The sequence below is a fragment of the Henningerozyma blattae genome, chromosome 5 (assembly GCF_000315915.1).
Source record: "Henningerozyma blattae CBS 6284 chromosome 5, complete genome".
Lineage (NCBI taxonomy): Eukaryota > Fungi > Ascomycota > Saccharomycetes > Saccharomycetales > Saccharomycetaceae > Henningerozyma > Henningerozyma blattae.
In genome coordinates this window covers 605103-624499 of record NC_020189.1, presented here as the reverse complement: position 1 = coordinate 624499, position 19397 = coordinate 605103, and the positions used below count along the sequence as shown (strand labels likewise).

The 19397-nt window shown below is 34.3% G+C and overlaps 6 protein-coding genes and 3 non-coding genes across 9 annotated transcripts; 7 read left to right on the top strand and 2 right to left on the bottom strand.

Moving 5' to 3' along the window:
• Positions 1 to 78: 78 nt before the first annotated feature.
• On the top strand, positions 79 to 1491 carry TBLA0E02480 (uncharacterized protein; the record flags this gene model as incomplete). The annotated part of the gene is made up of 1 exon (XM_004180773.1): positions 79 to 1491. The coding sequence occupies one exon, from the start codon at positions 79 to 81 to the stop codon at positions 1489 to 1491; it is 1413 nt and encodes a 470-aa protein (XP_004180821.1).
• Positions 1492 to 1884: 393 nt separating this feature from the next.
• Positions 1885 to 2673, top strand: TBLA0E02470 (bZIP transcription factor; the record flags this gene model as incomplete). Its single annotated transcript, XM_004180772.1, has 1 exon — positions 1885 to 2673. The coding sequence occupies one exon, from the start codon at positions 1885 to 1887 to the stop codon at positions 2671 to 2673; it is 789 nt and encodes a 262-aa protein (XP_004180820.1).
• An 81-nt stretch (positions 2674 to 2754) lies between these two features.
• Positions 2755 to 3891, bottom strand: CKA1 (casein kinase 2 catalytic subunit CKA1; the record flags this gene model as incomplete). Its single annotated transcript, XM_004180771.1, has 1 exon — positions 2755 to 3891. One exon carries the CDS (start codon positions 3889 to 3891, stop codon positions 2755 to 2757), a length of 1137 nt encoding a protein of 378 aa, XP_004180819.1.
• A 973-nt stretch (positions 3892 to 4864) lies between these two features.
• TBLA0Etrna12K lies at positions 4865 to 4937 on the top strand. Its single transcript has one exon. It is a non-coding gene; the product is annotated as a tRNA-Lys (tRNA).
• A 2223-nt stretch (positions 4938 to 7160) lies between these two features.
• On the bottom strand, positions 7161 to 7233 carry TBLA0Etrna6T. Its single transcript has one exon. It is a non-coding gene; the product is annotated as a tRNA-Thr (tRNA).
• A 2642-nt stretch (positions 7234 to 9875) lies between these two features.
• TBLA0Etrna8E lies at positions 9876 to 9947 on the top strand. The gene has a single exon. It is a non-coding gene; the product is annotated as a tRNA-Glu (tRNA).
• A 734-nt stretch (positions 9948 to 10681) lies between these two features.
• Positions 10682 to 14164, top strand: MIP1 (DNA-directed DNA polymerase gamma MIP1; the record flags this gene model as incomplete). Its single annotated transcript, XM_004180770.1, has 1 exon — positions 10682 to 14164. The coding sequence occupies one exon, from the start codon at positions 10682 to 10684 to the stop codon at positions 14162 to 14164; it is 3483 nt and encodes a 1160-aa protein (XP_004180818.1).
• Positions 14165 to 15120: 956 nt separating this feature from the next.
• Positions 15121 to 17733, top strand: SCD5 (Scd5p; the record flags this gene model as incomplete). Its single annotated transcript, XM_004180769.1, has 1 exon — positions 15121 to 17733. One exon carries the CDS (start codon positions 15121 to 15123, stop codon positions 17731 to 17733), a length of 2613 nt encoding a protein of 870 aa, XP_004180817.1.
• Positions 17734 to 18341: 608 nt separating this feature from the next.
• Positions 18342 to 18671, top strand: SNC2 (SNAP receptor SNC2; the record flags this gene model as incomplete). The annotated part of the gene is made up of 1 exon (XM_004180768.1): positions 18342 to 18671. The coding sequence occupies one exon, from the start codon at positions 18342 to 18344 to the stop codon at positions 18669 to 18671; it is 330 nt and encodes a 109-aa protein (XP_004180816.1).
• Positions 18672 to 19397: the final 726 nt, after the last annotated feature.

Genomic DNA, 19397 nt, shown 5'->3' with positions numbered 1-19397 from the left:
CATTAATTGTATAGATGTGTGTATAAAGAAAAACAACATATAATAAAGATAATAATACTAGGTATAACGTATACAAGAATGGGATTATTTATACAAAGAGCACTGTTTTATTTGTGTATTGTTGGCAGTTTGACAACTTTGATCTCGCATTTTTATATATTTACGTACCCTTCAACACATGCGAATTTATGTTCATGGGATCATGAATTGGAATGGGATATTCCATGGCAAAGGGATGCAGCACTAGGCCAATGGCACTTGAAGAAATGGGTTCATATTGGTGTCAATTATGTGATTGATATGATTAGAAGTTTGGGTGGTGCTAGTCAATGGGACAAAAAGACACAATTGAGGATGCTTGCCTTTGGAGATCCTCAGATTATTGGAGTGAACAAACATACGACGTATCGTAGTGGAGTAGATACGTTTGGAAATGATTTTTTCTTGGGACATATTTTCCAATTGATGCAAAGAAGATTGAATCCCACTCATGTCGTGATATTGGGGGATTTAATTTCTTCACAATGGGTTGATGATTCTGAATATTTCAATCGAACCAGACGGTATTCACAAAGGATCTATAATAGGAAGCCCAGTGTATTACAACGAGCATTTCAAGAATCGCATGACAGGCAAACCGGTCAATACAAATCACCAGTACAATGGTGGAAGGACAATGTTGGTAATAATCATCAAGAATGTTCGTACAAGGATGTTTATACTTGGGACAAGTCGTTTGAAAATTTTTTGTTTGTTAATGTATCGGGGAATCACGATGTCGGGTACTCTGGCGACACGACGTATGAGATGATGAGTCGGTATAATCATTTGTACGGCAAGGATAATTTCTGGATAGAGTATCAAACACAAAGCAAAAGAGCGTGGCGAATTGTCGTTTTGAATTCCTTGGCACTTGATGGTCCATGTTTACACAGTGAAATTTGTGATAGGACCTGGGAATTTCTTTCGGAATTGCATCTGCAGGGATTTAATGGGAGCACTATTTTGTTAACACATGTTCCCCTTTATAAGCGAGAAGGGTTGTGTAAGGATGGACCCAGCATGGAGTATTACGATGACGGACAAGATGGGGTCTTGTTGGCAGAACAAAACCATCTAAGCCAAGAAAGTAGTGATCGTGTATTGGATCTTGTTTTTGATAATGGCAAGCCGGGATTTATCTTGAACGGACATGATCATTGGGGGTGTGAGACGGTTTATAGTCAAATGGGAGATGGGAACGGGTGGGAGTGTGACAAGAGCAACACCAGTGCACGGTACGTTCGGGAGGCTACGGTGAAGTCTGTGATGGGGCAATACCATGGCAACTCGGGCTTGTTGAGAGGAGATTTCAATGAAGAAAGACAAGAATGGGAATACGAATACTCGTTGTGTCCGTTTACAAGAGAACACCCGTGGTGGGTGGCCAAAGTCTCGTTGTTTTTGACTGTACTTGGATGGTCTGTGTACGCACTAGTGCAGATGCACTAGTGCTAGCGCAACACAGATAAATATGCAGCCGCAAACACACATGCACAATGCATTGGCCAGATCTGCCTAGATCTTGCTGCAGTTCTGTCTAGATCTTGCTGTGGTTCCGTCTAGATCTTGCCGCCTGCAGCCTTCTGCCCAGTGGCCTGACCAGCACCCTCTTCACTCTTCACTCTCTCTTCACTCTCTTCACCCCCCTCTTAAGCCTCTTTGGCTCGTACCACCACGCCACGCTGGCTGCTAGCGCACTAGCGCATTCTCGGCATTCTCGGCCCGCACACACGCATTCTCGCCGCATTGTTCTTTTCGCCCAGTGCCTCTAGCAATTCGCATTTTGCTGTCCATTTATATATATAAGCCTCTGCTCGATACCACAGACCAAACCCACCAAGCATGTCCGACCCGCCCTCCCCATCCCCACATGAATGGGCGGCACTACCCTTTTCTGAGCTGCTGCGATCAGCACAAAGAGGGTGGCAGGTGCGAGAGCAAGCTCAAGCTCAACAACAAGCTCAGGTGCACGACCACTCTCGCCCTCAAGAACACTCTCAATTTGCCTGGCAATCCCCAGAAGACCAAGCCCAATGGCAGCAAACATACCCCCTACGTAGACGCATCTCCATTGCTAATGGTCAGATAAACGAGCTTAACGCAAACACGCTGGACGTAGATTCGCTCTATGCGTCTCAACCACCACCGCTGCCCTTATCGTTTCCCTTGTCACCAAACACATTCGCCTTCACATCCACTCCCACACCTATATCCAATAAGATAGAGCCTAAACCGCCTCCTACGCCATCTCACAAGGCACCCTCTAAGGCACCTCACAAGGCAACACTCTCGTCCACAAAGGCAACAGACCCTGAGACAAAACGAAAGATCTTGTTGGAAAAAAACAGAATAGCCGCCGTCAAGTCGCGCCGCAAGAAGAAGTTGATCGAGAAAAACTTGAATAATAATTTCAACGAGTTGCTACGGCAGAACAAAGCGCTCGAGGCAAAAATCAAATACTACGATAAACTGATTAACTATTTGATCAAATTCTTGTCCAACCACAAGAAGGAAAACCCAAACCCAAACGAGTGTAATCTCGATAACCAACAGGTGTTGGATCTCTTGTTGGAGTTCAACACCATCAAAGCGTCCCTGGACGATAACGCCATTTCACATTTACAAAGATGATTTGTATTTGTATTTGTATATTTATATTTGTATATTTATATTTATATATTTATATTTATGTTTATTTATACGTATCAATTCTTACAATTCAATCTCCTGCAACGTATACTCGTTATTCCGAATCTCCTCGAAATAAGCATGGCCCATCGCCTCCCTGGCTGTCAACCTCTCTTGATGATCATACCTCAACAGATTATCAATGATATCAATCACATCCACATCGTTACTCAAATGCTTATTCGAATCGTTGATAAACCGATGCCATGGTCTTCTAATATACTGATCCATATCATGAAACTCCTTGGGCAACACAATCTGGTACTTGTTCAAATACCTCTCGAAATCTTCACTCCCCAACACTCGTACAATCTTGACCAATTGGTCCGTATTACTACTCCCATGGAAAAACGGCTCTTTCTGAAATATCATCGACGCAAGCATCGTGCCAAATGACCAAAGATCCAACGAATAATCATACATCCGATAATCAACCAACAATTCCGGACCTTTGAAAAATCGAGACGCCACCCTCACATTGTATTCCATATTTAAATGATAAAACTCCGCCAACCCCCAATCAATCAATCTCAATTTCTTCTGTTTATAATCAATCATCACATTATGAGGCTTCACATCTCGATGCATGATCCCCATCGAATGGCAATAATCCAACGCTTTTAACAATTCAAACATATAATACTTGATATCAACGTGGTTAAACTTGGGGTACAAGATTCGGAAGTCAACATTATTTACATGTTCAAAAACAAGCGCAGGCGTGCGTGATATAGGGTCTTTCACCACTTCGAATAATTGGATAATCTTCGAATGTCCGTCATGTGGCTTGTCATATAGGTATTCACGTTTAAACGCATTCACAACTTCCTTCTTATTCGTATAATACTCCTCTTTATTAAACTCCCTTAGCGTAGGTGGGTCCCGTTCTTTCGAAAGATTCAACAAGATCTTGATCTCTCTCTTGATCTTCTTCTTCTTCACAGGTTTCAACATCTTGATGATTATACTACTCCGGTCGGAAAGTCGCACCCCTCTAAACACTTCTGAATATTTCCCCCTTCCTACTTTATTCTCAATCTCAAAATCTTGGTTATTACTGGACCAATCTATAATACTGTTCTCATAATCCCAATACGCCTTGTCCCGTTGTTTATTCGCATCCCCATATACACGAGATTCTGACCATACTCTTGATTTCATCCTTGTATATATAAACTCTCTGCTTCTTCACCACTCGTAATTACAAACACATTTGCATTGGCAATTGCAATTGCAATATGCTCTGCTTTTTATTTGCTGTGATTTTTTCTTTTTTTTATTTTTATTTTTACAAAACGCGGCCGTCGTATCAAATGATCTAGCGTGTCCTATACATCAGTATTCTTGGATAAATTTAGTAGTTTCATTACAATTTCTTTTCTTTTTTTAGTTGAACAAATCTGCTCATCCATTGCGTCCCTAAATTCTTGAAATCTATTCTATTTTTCTATTGATCTAACAGCATTAGGACCATATCAGACCTTCATAGATTTCGTCCTTTGGCACTCGTATAGTTCAATATAATTTATGTTTTATGTATAATAAGTAACAGTTTGTTTACCCCAGAACATCACTCTACATAGAACTTCACTCTTTAATTGTATATGAAAAATTACGCATTTCGGGAAATTGGCTTTTGCCGCTACTGCTACTGGAAATCTTTACATTACAATTATTTCAGCAAGCAAAAATAAAAAATAAAAAAAACAAGCAAACTTCACAACTGAGCTTTAGCCGATTAAATATTATTCAATATTTGGAACATCTCTATATTCTTTATATTCCAGCATTTACATCTTAAACACTGTATAACAATGTCTAACTCTCTTGAATCCCAGTAATATCTCCTCTAAAGATCATACTATAATCTATTGATTATATTGTTTTGCATCAAGTCCACTATATCTATTCTTCTTTATTACTAACTTATTGCAGTATCTTCTCCAAATTCTAGACATTTATCCTTTTCTCTATCTTTCTTTTTCCCAACATTTTCCTTTGTTGTCCTGCCTTTGTCAACAACAATACAATACTAACGCCACTGAATCAGTTAGGACTTGACAGCCCATACCCTTTCCCCTTTTAATAGTGCATACTAAAGGTAATAAGTTTTTAGTAAATTTCAAGAAAAGCAGCCTTGTTGGCGCAATCGGTAGCGCGTGTGACTCTTAATCACAAGGTTAGGGGTTCGATCCCCCTACAGGGCTTTCTTTTTGAGCACTCACAGTACGATCACGTGATAGGTTTCAATAGCATTATTTATGAAATCTTTCATACAAATATATTTGTTTTGTTAGTATTTTTTCCACTATTACAATTAAGATAATTTATTTAAATAATTGTAATCTTTTCAAAAACTCTACATATATTATTGTAAAATTTTTCACTAAAATTAAAAACAATCAAAAGAGATTATAATAGTAATATGGCTAAAGTAGTCTTTTAATTATTCTTTGCTAACCTTCTATTTAAAAGATTCTAGTACCTCTCCAATATATTTCTTTTTTTAAAATTTTTTTTAAAATCCGTAGCTTCTCCTCCTTCTTAATTGTGATATTCATATCACTATACACGGTATATTTGGTTTGACAGTGGTTTTTACATATTTTTAATGTTTTTTTAATGTTTTGGTTTTAAAATTTTATTAAAATTAAATAAATAATAAATACAAATAAACTTCCATACTGGGTGATTCTAGGTGTTTTAAAGGAATTTTATGGTATGACTATTGCGCATAAAATATTACGTACTAAATGATATTTTTATATGACCTGCATATCGGAACTTTATGGTATCAACTGTTCTCATAACAGTCCTCATCTAGTTAAATACTGACCAGCGGTCGAACTGTTCAAAATATTGTTGCTCATAGTTTAATTTTTAGTTAAGTAATCTGTTTGAATAATTATTATATTATTATTATAAAAAATCTCCTTGCTTCTTTCGAAAGGGAATATATAATATATACAGGATATACAATGAACAGTTATAAACTTTTGGGATATTTTCGTGGTAATTTATATTCCAAAAATGGACAGATTCACCATCAACGAATTGGTGGTCTGATATTAAAATAAAACCTATCACATCCTAATACCTTCTTAATATCACTACTTGGGTATTTTTAGTAGTGAGGCCACGTATGCTTAATGCATGTTGGATTATTAATTATATTAAGTTGTTATTAGTTGTTGTATAAGGCCACAATTACGACTAAGTTCATACTTTATTAGCTATTAACACAAAACCACAATTATGCCACATCATGCCACAGCTCTGAAAATTCTAAGGTCGTACAAGAAATATGTAAAAACGGGTTCTATTTTTATTCCAAGAAATGTAGGTTGTAAAAAAACAAAACAAATATGGCTTAGTATGTAATATTTCACGCTCAACAGTTTTAATCGACTTGTACCAAAATTTAATAACGACAAGTAAAAGTTTTGACTAATTGGTATACCCTATTACTTAATTGATGATATTCTTTTGTTAGATACGTTCTTGAATATTATAATATCCTAATATTAATACTTCAATTTTTCAAACAAAGGATAACATTCAACATCCAGCTCGCAAGAGTTTAGTAATATTATAATGTTTAATCTTCAAGCATAGATAATTAAGAGCCCTATTTGTCAGATATTAAATATAATTTCCATTATTAATATGTGGCGCAGTGATTTTTGAAGTCACGTGATGATTTTCTATTCAGATGAGATGAGATCTACAAGAATATATAAACACGAAGTTGAAAAGTTTTCACTATGACCAAGATATATAGAGAAAAGAAAGAAACGAAAAGTATCAACAAGAGTGGTCTGGAAATCTGGAAACTAATATTATTATATATTACTTATCTAGATACATTACATACCAGTAAAATTATATAGTCCTTTAAGTTAAAGACTTCATTGTTGTTATCACTCAGGAATTAGTACAAGTAACTATCGAAGATAGAAGGCGTAATAATTACTGATAGAGAACAAGCAAAAAAAATATTACAGTATTCGTATTCAAAAATATATATATCTCACATGATTGTAAATCAAAAAAAATTCCATGTAACAATTTTAAGCTTTGCTACTGCCAGTTGTATATCTTTTTGGATGCTAGTTTAATACCAACTGTTTATTAAACTATACAACTATATACCTGAGCCTATGTAAGTTAAATATTATTATTATTACGTTCCGATTTGTTCACTATACACTTCCAACTTTTGTATTTCGTTCTTTTTGTTTTCTAGTTCTTACTTCTTCGCTCTACCTTAACCCTCTAGTTTATTCCTTTTAGCTTTAGATTCTTAAATAGAATTTATGTTCATGATTCACTTACTTGTTAATCTACATGTTCATTCTGTTATCGAGTGATCCTGATTTATACACATGACTAACGTAGCTCACACTACGTGACATTCCAAAAAAAGAAATTGCTTTCAACCAGAGTCGAACTGATGATCTCCACATTACTAGTGTGGCGCCTTACCAACTTGGCCATGAAAGCTGTTTTTCTGGAAGTACTGGTCATAAAAGAAGCAATATAAACAGGTGAGAGAATACCATTCATTATGTCATTAAAATATAATTATGGATATTAATTTCGTTACAAAATATATTTAGAACAAAGATAAAGAATTAAATTTCTGGAAATCGTATTTGTGTATCCCGAAGTAATTGGGATACCTCCAATATTCGAGACTTATCAAGAACACAGAAATAATACTGAGAATTAATAGGTACCACTTGAGTTTAGAAATACAATTTTATTAGTGAGATGAATATAATTTAAGGAAAACTAATTTTTAGCTCAACATTTTCTACCATAGTTAATTCTTATATTGCATTACAACTGAGTAGCGGTTCCCATTTTACTCTCAACAGAGGTATCGACCTTTTTGTTCATCATAAAGCTCATTAGTAAGGACTAAAGTAATTGAAAATACAAAAATAAAGCTAATAAAGTTATAGCACTTTAATGATAGGTTCGTAAAACTTAATAATTATACCGATTGTTTTCTTTTTTCAAGCTCTATTGTTATCTTTTTCTATCACTCCTTATTATTATTATTCAAAACAATGATAGTAATGTATAACAACTGTTTCTTAACAAATAGCTCTTTTATGGTTATTACTGTATCGGCTACAAACAAAAATTCTCTAGTTCTTTCCTATCAAAAATATTATCAAGACCGTACAGGGAAATCAACTATCAAATCCCCAGCTTGAGTTGCTTCTAAAATAAAAAGTAATCCTTATAGAGTGAGATTGATTTAAAATAAATAAAATATGTCTACAAATTTACATATATCTTGGAAAGTAATATAGGCTATGAAATTATTTAAGCGATCAATTCAACAACACCACCAGCAGCTCTGATCTTTTCTTCAGCTAATTTGGAAACAAATCTAGCCTTAACGATAACTGGGACATTTGGAATTCTACCTTTACCTAAGACTTTACCGTAACCAGCAGCTAAAGTGTCTATAACTGGAGCAGCAGATTTGGATGAAGATTTCATGTATTCATCTCTCTTTTCTTCTGGGACCAAAGTCCATAATTTGTCCAAGTTCAAGACTGGCTTCCAGAAATGAGCGTTTTGCTTGTGGAAGTATCTCATACCGACCTTACCGAAGTAACCTGGATGGTATTTATCCAAGTTAATTCTGTGGTGGTGTTGACCACCGGCTCTACCTCTACCACCAGGGTGCTTTCTGTGCTTACCGATACGACCGTTACCAGCAGAGACGTGACCTCTATGCTTTCTAGTTTTAGTAAATCTGGTTGGCATTTCAAGGGATTACTTTGGTGATTGATTTATAAAAAAATTATATACAAACTACAAAATTAACAGTAAAATTAGAGCTCATCATTTTTATATAAGAAAACGACTACCAAGACTCGGAAAATTTTTTTTTTTTTTTTTCAAATTTCGCTTTTCTGAAAAATCTTCAAAGAATTGAAAAATTTTTGAATCTAAAATTTCCTATATTTACATTTACAAAATATGTAAAAGGAGGGTAAATTAATAGCTTCCAAAAAAATAAAATCATCGATAATAGCCGCCCAATCTAAAAATTAATTCAGAATCTTGCTTCAATTTTTTTAATACAGAAATAAATGATATTTTTATACTTTGAACTATCTCTGAGTTATTTTCTTATAGTCATTGACCTTATTTCGAGAGTTATTATCCAGAACGATATATATGACTTAGCCAACTATATAGTAAACTTTAAGTCTTGCTCGAAGACATAACAACCCTTAGACAGATAGTAAAGTATAAGATTAATACTAGCAAAAAATGAATGACCAAATATTCTATCGAAATAGTTAGTTTGTACTTTAGAGTGAGATACAAGTTATAACCTTGCATCTACTATACTTACTTCAGAGACATATGATAAATTCCTTTATATTATTAGATAATATTTTTAAGGAACAACTGAACTTTGACGAATATGTTTCAAACCTTAAAATTTTTTGTAACAAATTTATTGGGATTTGAGAGAGTATAACATTATTTAATAATGATGTTTTTAATGTAATATTAGATTACTTCTTTTACATAATTTATAATCATATATATTCATTTACAAAATAAACTAGGAATCTGAAAATTAAACACTTGATAATAATATCTTAATAAAAATTTAAAAAATAATAATATTATTTTCCAGCAAATATATTTTTTTCCCTTTCTTCTGATTATTATTTATTATAGTAACGGAGGATTGTGTACTCTTTAAAATATCAATTATTCTGGAAAAGTATATGAAGTATGAATGGATTCCTTAACTGGCGTTGAATTTGTCTAATTTTCAAGTTTTGTTATCTCGAGCAGTTCTTTTATCTACTATACTAGCAATACTCACAAGTAGTTTTTATATACTTGAGTATATTCATGGTATTTTTCAATTGTTGTGATATTATAGTTACCCCAAATATTGATTAAGTTAGATCATCAGAATTAGCTAACCTATATATTACCAAGTTTAAAGCTACATGAACTTGTTGTGATTTTTACAATTGATAAATAGATATTGAATCCCAGTAGAATCACCTATGAATGTAGTATTGCTCGAAAAATATATCACAGTAACATATTACATAGTGTTATTATAATCTAAAAATTTTAAGAAAGAACGATCCGATATAGTGTAACGGCTATCACATCACGCTTTCACCGTGGAGACCGGGGTTCGACTCCCCGTATCGGAGCTTTTATTTTGTTGACGTGACAGAAGTCACGTGATATATGTTGTTACTTCTTTTATTCTATTTCGATGAGAGGCTGCTATATCTTTATTATACGTTTATAAACTTGCATTTAAACTACTTTTGCTATTTCTGGTATTTTTATTATTTTTTATTATTTTCTAAATTAGATTGTTAAGTCTTATTTTTTTTATTTAGCTCGATTACAAGATTATTAAGAATTTTCCACATTTTCTTAATACCATTCAACTTTTTGAACGGGTATCAGAAGAAGATGAAAGAAAGCATATAAAAGCTGTAAAAAGTAATTATTCAATAATTGTAAGTAGATACAATATTATTATAGATTTTAATAATTAGAAAACAACTGAAGGTGTTTCATGTCATTAAACATTTTTCTTTCTATGTTGTAAATATTTTTATTAAGTATGCTCTTACGAAAAACATTCGATAATCAACTTAGAGAAAGTAAATATTAAATAGACCAATGAATTATGCTTCTAATGCAAACACTTTTAACACTTAGTTTATTGTGTATTGTGCATTCCTATAAGGGTTTACAGATTTAAAACTCGTTTTTTCAACAAAGACGAGAGTATAAATAAAATAAAGCACAGAAAAAAGAAAAGTGTAAACACACATAAATTAAAGTAATAGCATCAATGCTACATTGAAAAAATCACATAAATAAACATATTTTTGAATTGACTTCAAAATATTTATTACAAATTTAACATATGTCACACAAACTACTATCATCACCACTGCGAAATGCATTGATTTCAAAATCTTCAATTAAATATACTCACAAATTGCGTTCCTTTTATTCTATTAAACAGAGCTCACAAGAATCACAAGTACCATGCCAATCTGATGTTGTAAAGGAAGAACTTCCAACTGTAAATCCTGTTGGAATTCAATATTTGAGCCGTTATTTACACAAACAATTATTTAAGCAGCAAATTAAATCAACTTCAAAAGACCAGAAAAGAATTAAGCTGGCAAAAAGAGGCCTAAACCATCACAAATTGTTAGGTAAAAAGACATCTATTAGAACTCCAATTCAATTAAATTTGCCAGAATTACAAGGTAATTCATTGGATGAACATTTTCAGAGAATAGGTAATTATTTAGGCCAATCATACAAAGATAAATGCATTCATAAGTTCACAACCTTACCTCAGAAGCCTCGTAACTGGTTAAGACAAAAGGGTTGGGTAAGATATGTTCCAGGCAAAGAACCTATTCCAGTTGACGTTCCATTAGAAGATACAATAGTATTTGATGTTGAAACTTTATATAAAATTTCTCATTATCCAACTCTTGCGGTAGCGGTATCTTCTAAGGCTTGGTACTTATGGTGCTCACCTTATATATCTGAAGATGGCTGTGAGGATTTTAAACATCTGATCTCACTTGGTGATCCAACTAAAGAAAGAATAATTATTGGCCACAACGTGTCCTACGATAGAGCAAGAGTGTCTGAAGAATATAATTTAGTTGACTCAAAATCATTTTATATGGATACTTTATCCCTTCATATTGCTACTACAGGTTTATGCTCTAGACAAAGGTCTAAATTCATGCAAACTAAGAGGGAACTAGCTAATGCCAATAATGAAGAAAATGCCAATTCATCAGAACTTGATGGCATTGATATGAGTTCCGAAGACGCTCAGAATTTCATGTATTCTGATGATCCATGGCTACAACTATCATCTATGAATTCTTTGAAAGATGTGGCTTGGCTTCATTGCAGAATTAAAATGAACAAAGATGCTCGTGATTATTTTGCAGCATTGGATAAGCAAGTAGTAATTGATAATTTCCAAATGCTAGTTAATTACTGTATGACTGATGTTGAAGTTACGTCAAAGGTATTTGATAAAGTATTTCCAACATTTTTAAAACAATGCCCACACCCTATATCATTTGCTGCTTTAAGATATTTATCAAAATGTATTCTACCAACAAACAATACTGGCTGGAATGATTATATTAATCGTTCCGAAGATTTATATCAAACATCCAAAAACAAGACTGAGGATAAATTAATCCAAATCGTAGAAGATTTAGTGCAAAAGGATCCCGCAGATATTGAAAATGATCCCTGGCTAAGCCAGTTAGACTGGGAGACTAAACCAATTAGAATGACTAAAAAAGGTGTTCCAGTAAAAAATCAGAAATTACCTGGATATCCTGAATGGTATAAGAACTTATTCCCTCGTAAGGATAGCTTAAATCCTCAGATTACTTTAAGAACAAGAATTATCCCATTATTATTTAAATTATCTTGGGAAGATTTTCCAGTAATTTGGAGTGATGGAAATGGTTGGTGTTTTAGAGTCCCAAAATTAGAGGAAGAAAAATTTATGGAAAAAAACTATAGACATGCCTCATTAACTGACGAGGAAGAATTGATAGATGATGGTGAAACAGTATTATTTAAAATTCCTCATCCAAATGGTCCTGAGCTAAACTGTACTACTTTGATGAGTAAACCATTTCTTCATTATTTTGATAAAGGAATTTTAAAATCTCGTAGTGACATGGCTAAGGATGCTCTGACTATAAACGCATCTGGTTCTTATTGGATGTCTGCAAGAGAAAGAATTATGTCGCAATTTGTAGTACCTTTACAGGATGAGAAAGAAGACGTTGGGTTAATAGTACCAAAGTTAATAACAATGGGGACTGTAACAAGACGTGCTGTGGAAAACACATGGTTAACTGCTTCTAATGCCAAGAATAATCGTATTGGTAGTGAGTTAAAAGCGATGATTAGTGCACCTACTGGATATAGTTTTGTTGGTGCAGATGTTGATAGTGAAGAATTATGGATTGCATCTCTAGTAGGAGATTCGGTATTCAAATTGCATGGTGGCACTGCCATCGGCTGGATGTGTTTAGAAGGTACCAAAAATGAAGGTACAGATTTACATACCAAGACTGCCGAAATTTTGGGATGTACACGTAATGAAGCCAAAGTATTCAATTATGGTCGTATTTATGGTGCAGGTGTTCGATTTGCTAGTCAATTATTAAAAAATTTTAATCCAAATCTAAGTCCTGGGGATTGTTCTGCCATTGCCAAAAAATTATACGAAAGTACAAAGGGTAAAATTAAAAGAAATAACAAGTTTAAGTTCCCAAAATTTTGGTATGGTGGTAGCGAAAGTATTTTATTTAATCAGTTAGAACAGATTGCTGAACAACCATATCCTCGCACTCCAGTACTTGGGTGTGGTATTACCAAGAGTCTACAAAAAGGTAATTTAAATGCCAATAATTCATATTTACCATCAAGGATTAATTGGTGTATTCAATCTAGTGGTGTTGATTATTTACATCTATTAGTATGCTCTATGGATTATTTAATTCAAAGATACCAATTAAAAGCTAGATTATGTATTACCATTCATGATGAAATTAGATATCTTGTTAAGGAAGAAGATAAATATAAAGTTGCCATGGCATTGCAAATCAGTAATCTTTGGACTCGTAGCATATTTTGTGAACAAATGGGCATTTATGATTTGCCTCAAAATTGCGCATTCTTTACTGCAATTGACATTGATCATATATTGAGAAAGGAGGTTGATATGGACTGTGTAACACCATCAAATCAAGACCCATTATTACCATTCGGTGAGAGCTTAGATATTTATAAATTATTAGAGAAAATTGGCAAGGAGGGACTAGGTAAAGAAATGAAAAAAATAGATACAAACAAATACCCATTTAAACCACGTGAACATGTACTGGAGGAGTATAATAAAGCATTTAGTACAAATTTTTTGGAATATTTTCTTGAAATGCAACTGAAAACAAAGGAATCTCACATAAAAGATGCACAAACAGAATTAGAACAAAGAGAAACAGAAGCAATCTGGGAGAATGATAAATCAGATGAAGATCAGTTCGGGTACAAGGATTACTTGGCCAAATTGAAACAAGACTTGGTCGCCAGGAAAGAGCTTACGAGAGAGACACTATATACAAAACGGGAAAATAGGGATACATTTGATGCCCTTGCTGATAAACAGGAAAACATGATAAATGAACTCATGATTGATACCATAGATATAGAAATTAAATCTGAAAATAATTCCAAGAGTTCCAGTCAGATGAAAGACTCTACTATAACTGATCATACATTTCTGAGACATATAAATCCCAGTAATACTACTAGGGACCGTCCACTGACTTCCTCTTCTTAGACGAAATAACATTCCATACGATGTATATAGATAATTGTAGCCCAGGATGTCACACCCTATAATTTTTAATATATTCTTTTTACAAACTTATACCACATGGTGCAACTACAGTAGCATATAGCAATCACAAGCGCAAGAACAATTGCTATGTAATTGTTGTTCCTTTCTAGTTTATCCACCTACTATTCTCCTGATTGCATTTCTTTACGTATTTTGGACATCTAGTTCTACAATTTTCAAGTATATACATCTTATCACTAATAATGTCCGTTATTCAATTTTTCTTGCCTACTACTGGATGCATAAAAATATCTGTTCGGAGTTATAATTAACAATTTCTACCACGTCATCCAATATAACTAACTGTTGACCACAACTAATAACCAAGATATCTTGCCATTCCACATTCATGGGAATCAATATTGCTTACTCTTCTTGCTTGGCCCCATATCTGCTTGACAGAACCTTTATAATCTCTGTTTTAACGCTGCTGCAAAGGCAAGCATTTCTTGTCTACCACAGACACTGAACTAAGGAAGATGTCCAACCTATAACTATGTCTACGACTATGACATACCTTGAACGTCATTGAGGTTTACCAGTTCCCACAGCCCTGACAGCCTAGAGAGCCATGCCATATTTTTACCACAACCCTGGTTTCTGCTGAAACTTTTCTTGAGAATGGAGGTACACACTAACCGAGCGGGAATTCTTTGGGCCGAGCTGGAAAACTCTGTCTACAGGCTAGAATTTATTTCACAGGGATAAATACACCAGACCACCCCTGTCTAGAGTAAACAGTGTAAACAGTGTAAACAGTGTAAACAGTGTAAACAAAAATTAAAGATCAAAAATCAATCCCTAGCAAAAACTGCTCTTCATTTGCTCTCATTATAGTAGCGTTTGCCACATAGTCCTTCTATAATCTATCTTTTTTTCTTATTTGCATTTTTAGAATGTCCAATAGTTGGTATAATAACCCAGAACTGGGCCAACAACAACAAGTTCAACAATCGCATCCTCAGATGATGTATTCACAACCTCAAGGTGGGCTGAATTATCAACAACAACAACAACAGCAAGAATCAAATCAACAAATGAGGGGTACCAATTATGGTATGACTACAGCTAACGATAGTGGCATGAATAATGTAGCTATTGATACACCTGCAGATGATTATAAGGAATCTCAAGAAGATCTCTCTGTGCCATTATCCTTATCCAGTACCCAATTAACACCAGAGGAACAACGGACGTATTTGAGATGGTACAATAACATTACAAAGCATACACATTCTAAGTTGATAACATTAACTGATATATTTAATTTTATGGTCAATTTCAGATTGCCACAAGCTTTGCAAAATAGATTAACTATTATATTTAGAAGTTGTAAAAATGCTCTGAACATTGGTCAATTCTTTGCAGTAGAGAGATTAATAGCAAAGGCTATACTAGATAGTTCACTGCCAATTAGAAAAATGATTTTAGAACAATCGGGTGTTCCGAAACCAAAGTCCATTCTATCACAGCGCCGTGCTCAAGATAAATATGAAGAAGTTGAAGTTGATGCTGGCGGACAAGAAAATACACCAGGAAACCCTGTAGACATAGATTCTTTTACATCATTACTTTTGACGGGGAAAACTTCAAAAAAAAGAGTTAGGAGAATTATTGCCAATGAAGAATTAAGAAATAAAAAGGTTCATTTTTCAGAAAAATTATCCTTTGCTGATGATGTTACGACTTATGATGATGATGACACTTCAATGTCGATGCATGGCCAAGATTCAACTGGTCAGTTAGATTTAAGTTTACCCATGGATCAATTGTTAAATTTAATGGCAAGGAGAAAAGAAAATGGGGATGCTGTTGGTTTAGTATCAAGCTTACCTAACGAACAACAGGAAACTGCAGAAGAAAGAGAAGTTTTGGAAGGAATGAAAGACTCCTTATCGCATTTTAAGCAAATTCAAACAGTAGATTCAATTGGACAAATGAATCCAAACATGTATATGAACGGTGTGCCTGATCAATTTATGCCGGGCTCCATGCAAATGCCATTACAACCACTGAAACCAACCGCAACTGGGTCTGGGAACCATTTGTTCAAACAAGAAATGGCAAGGGCTCAACAAGGAAATCCAAATGGACCATTACAACCTTTAAAACCAACGGCTACAGGCTCTGCAAACTATTTAGTTAAACAGCAGTTTGATCCAACATTTCAATCATCTACTGGCCCTGCTCCTATGCAAAACAACAATATGATATCCCCAAATCAAACTGTTTCTCCAGAGAATCAAAACGCTACTTTACAACCATTAAAGCCCACCGCAACTGGATCTGCAAATTATTTGATGAAATCCCATTACACTCAGCCAATGAATGTTCCACAAACAACTGGAACTATGCAAATGCAACCCCAACAACCACAACAACCTCCACAACAACCTCCACAACAACAACACCTTATGGCTAGTAATACATTGCAACAAATGTCAACTGGAACTATCTACCAACAGCAAATTCCAAATAATAATTCTTTACAACCAATGCAAATGAATGGTATGCAGACTCAACCACAATCACAACAAATGACCCAAACTACTTCCCCACCAAATCTTCAACAAAGAACGGTGTCTCCTATGGGTACTAACGTTTCTGGCATGATGTCACCAAACCCCACTGCTACCATAATCTCTCCAAATACTACGGCCCCAAACCAAATGTCTTTTCATTCACCTCAAGGAACTGGTCAATATGTAAGTCCTTACGGTGTATCAAATACAACCAACCAAATGCAAGGATATATTTCACCACAGCATAGTGCTCCAGCAGGCCCAGGCCATCTGATGCATCATCATAGTGCACTACATGCTCACCAATTACAAGGAAATGTTTTACAAGGACATCAGTTACAAGGTTCTACTACTTCGCATTCAGGTTATCAAATGAATAATTTGCAACCTATACAACAACAGCAACAATTGCAAATGCACAATTCTCAACAGCAGCAAATGTCCCAACCAATGCATCAGCAGCAACCTCAGAGTCAACAAACTACCTCACCATTTGGCCTACAAGGCTCTAGTCAAATGGCAAATAACTTCTTCCAATCTTTGCTTTCTCAAAACCAATCACCTTCACCAAGTAATAGCCAACATAATGTCCCTCAACTACGTAGAACTGGATCACTCGTAGTCCCACAACATACCCAACCATCAATGCTGTCTGGCCACTATCATCACCAACAAACTCAACCACAACAAATGCAACAACAGCAACAACTACCTCACCCCCAACAATATCAACAGCAACAGCCCCAATACCAACAATCACAGCCACTACAGTACCAACAGCAATATCAGCCTCAGCAACAATATCAACAACCACAGCCCCAATACCAGCCTCAACAACAACTGCAATCATCTCAGTATCAAATGGGCCAACAACAACTTCAACCTCAATACCAACAGCAACAACAACCACAAATCCGTGGAGCATTTGACATGCATAGTCTTCAACAACAAGTAGACTCCATTCAACAGAATTATCAAAGACAATAGCCAAGATGCAAACAAGTCTCACATTCTTTACAAAACACTAGAATAATTATTTCTCCGCAAAACTGCATCATCCGCCTCATTTATACATACAACTCCCCTCATATACTTCGAATTCAATACTCATTTTGCATAGAATGGATCAGGGCATCCATCTATATTCAGATCCTATACAAACTCCTTTTTCTTTACATATCTACATACTTGTCCTGCATTTCCATGACTAATATTAATAGACGAAATTATACTTTCAACATTCTCATTTTTAGCATTTCTTTTAAAAAGGGTATTACCTTTTTTGGCACGTGATTGATTTCTGTTTTAGGAAATCATATTAAATTTGGCAACATAAAGCGAGATTATGTTTGCGAATTCCAAATTGAAATCGATTTCGATTTTGATCGAGGAGGCTGAATCAAGAAAAAGGAAGACTTTAAAAAAAAAGGTTTCTAATTTTGACACTTTTTAAATTTTATAATTATCTAGCAATTCATATATCCACTGATTATTATAATATCACCTTTTTAAGCTACACTTCCAGTTTTACCACAAGTTTCTTTTTGTCCCAAAGTAGTACAATCTAATCTATCAAAAAAATAAAATAAAATACAATGTCTTCTTCAATGCCTTACGATCCATATGTACCTCCAGAAGAAATGGCTACAGACCAAAAAGCTGCTGCTCTTAAGGCCGAAATTGATGACACTGTTGGTATCATGAGAGATAACATTAATAAGGTTGCTGAACGTGGGGAAAGGCTAGCTTCAATAGAAGATAAAGCAGATAACTTAGCTGTTTCAGCTCAGGGCTTTAAGAGAGGTGCTAATAGAGTTAGGAAACAGATGTGGTGGAAAGATTTAAAGATGAAAATGTGTTTAGTACTTGTTATCATCATATTGATCGTCGTTATTGTTGTTCCTATTGTCGTCCATTTCACCTAATCTTCTCTTTTATATTCCAAAAACTAAAAACGCTGCAACACCATTTATTTGATTTTTTCTTTTTATTATTCTTCTATTATTTTTTTTGGTTTAGCTGCTTTCAAACATCCAACTCCATATGCATCCCTAAATTAGTTATTTCTCTTCTCCAATTTGTTAAGGCCTTCACTTTCTATTTCACTACTTTATTTACTCTACTGCTACTGTAATTTATATACTATTTTCTTTTTTATGGTTTTCGATGGATACAAACTCGGTCAGTATACGAATCAACAGTTATTTTGGTTAACTGGTTATTTTCCCTATTCTTATCATATCATAACATATAGACAAAATTTATAACATTATTGTTATTATGATCATCTCAATTTGCCAATCTGCTTTCCAAATCTTTTCCATATGATTTTTTATCACTTAATATATTTTAATTCTTTGTTAATTAAAGTCGGGTTACAATTCTAAGGGCTTATTCTTCTCTTTCTTTAGAGATATGAACTTGCTCATAACACTATATATATATTTATATAACTACTTAATAATTTAGTATGTATACCACTAATACTTTTCAATTACAATATTGGTTCATTCAAGTAGACTAGTTTTTAATTGCATTTTTTTTTTATTTTTCCCTTTTCTATTCATATTTGCGATGCTTTCTTCTAACTTAAATTACTGGCAATAATAATCATTTACCGCAAATAGTAAGCACTAAGAAGTAAAAAACGG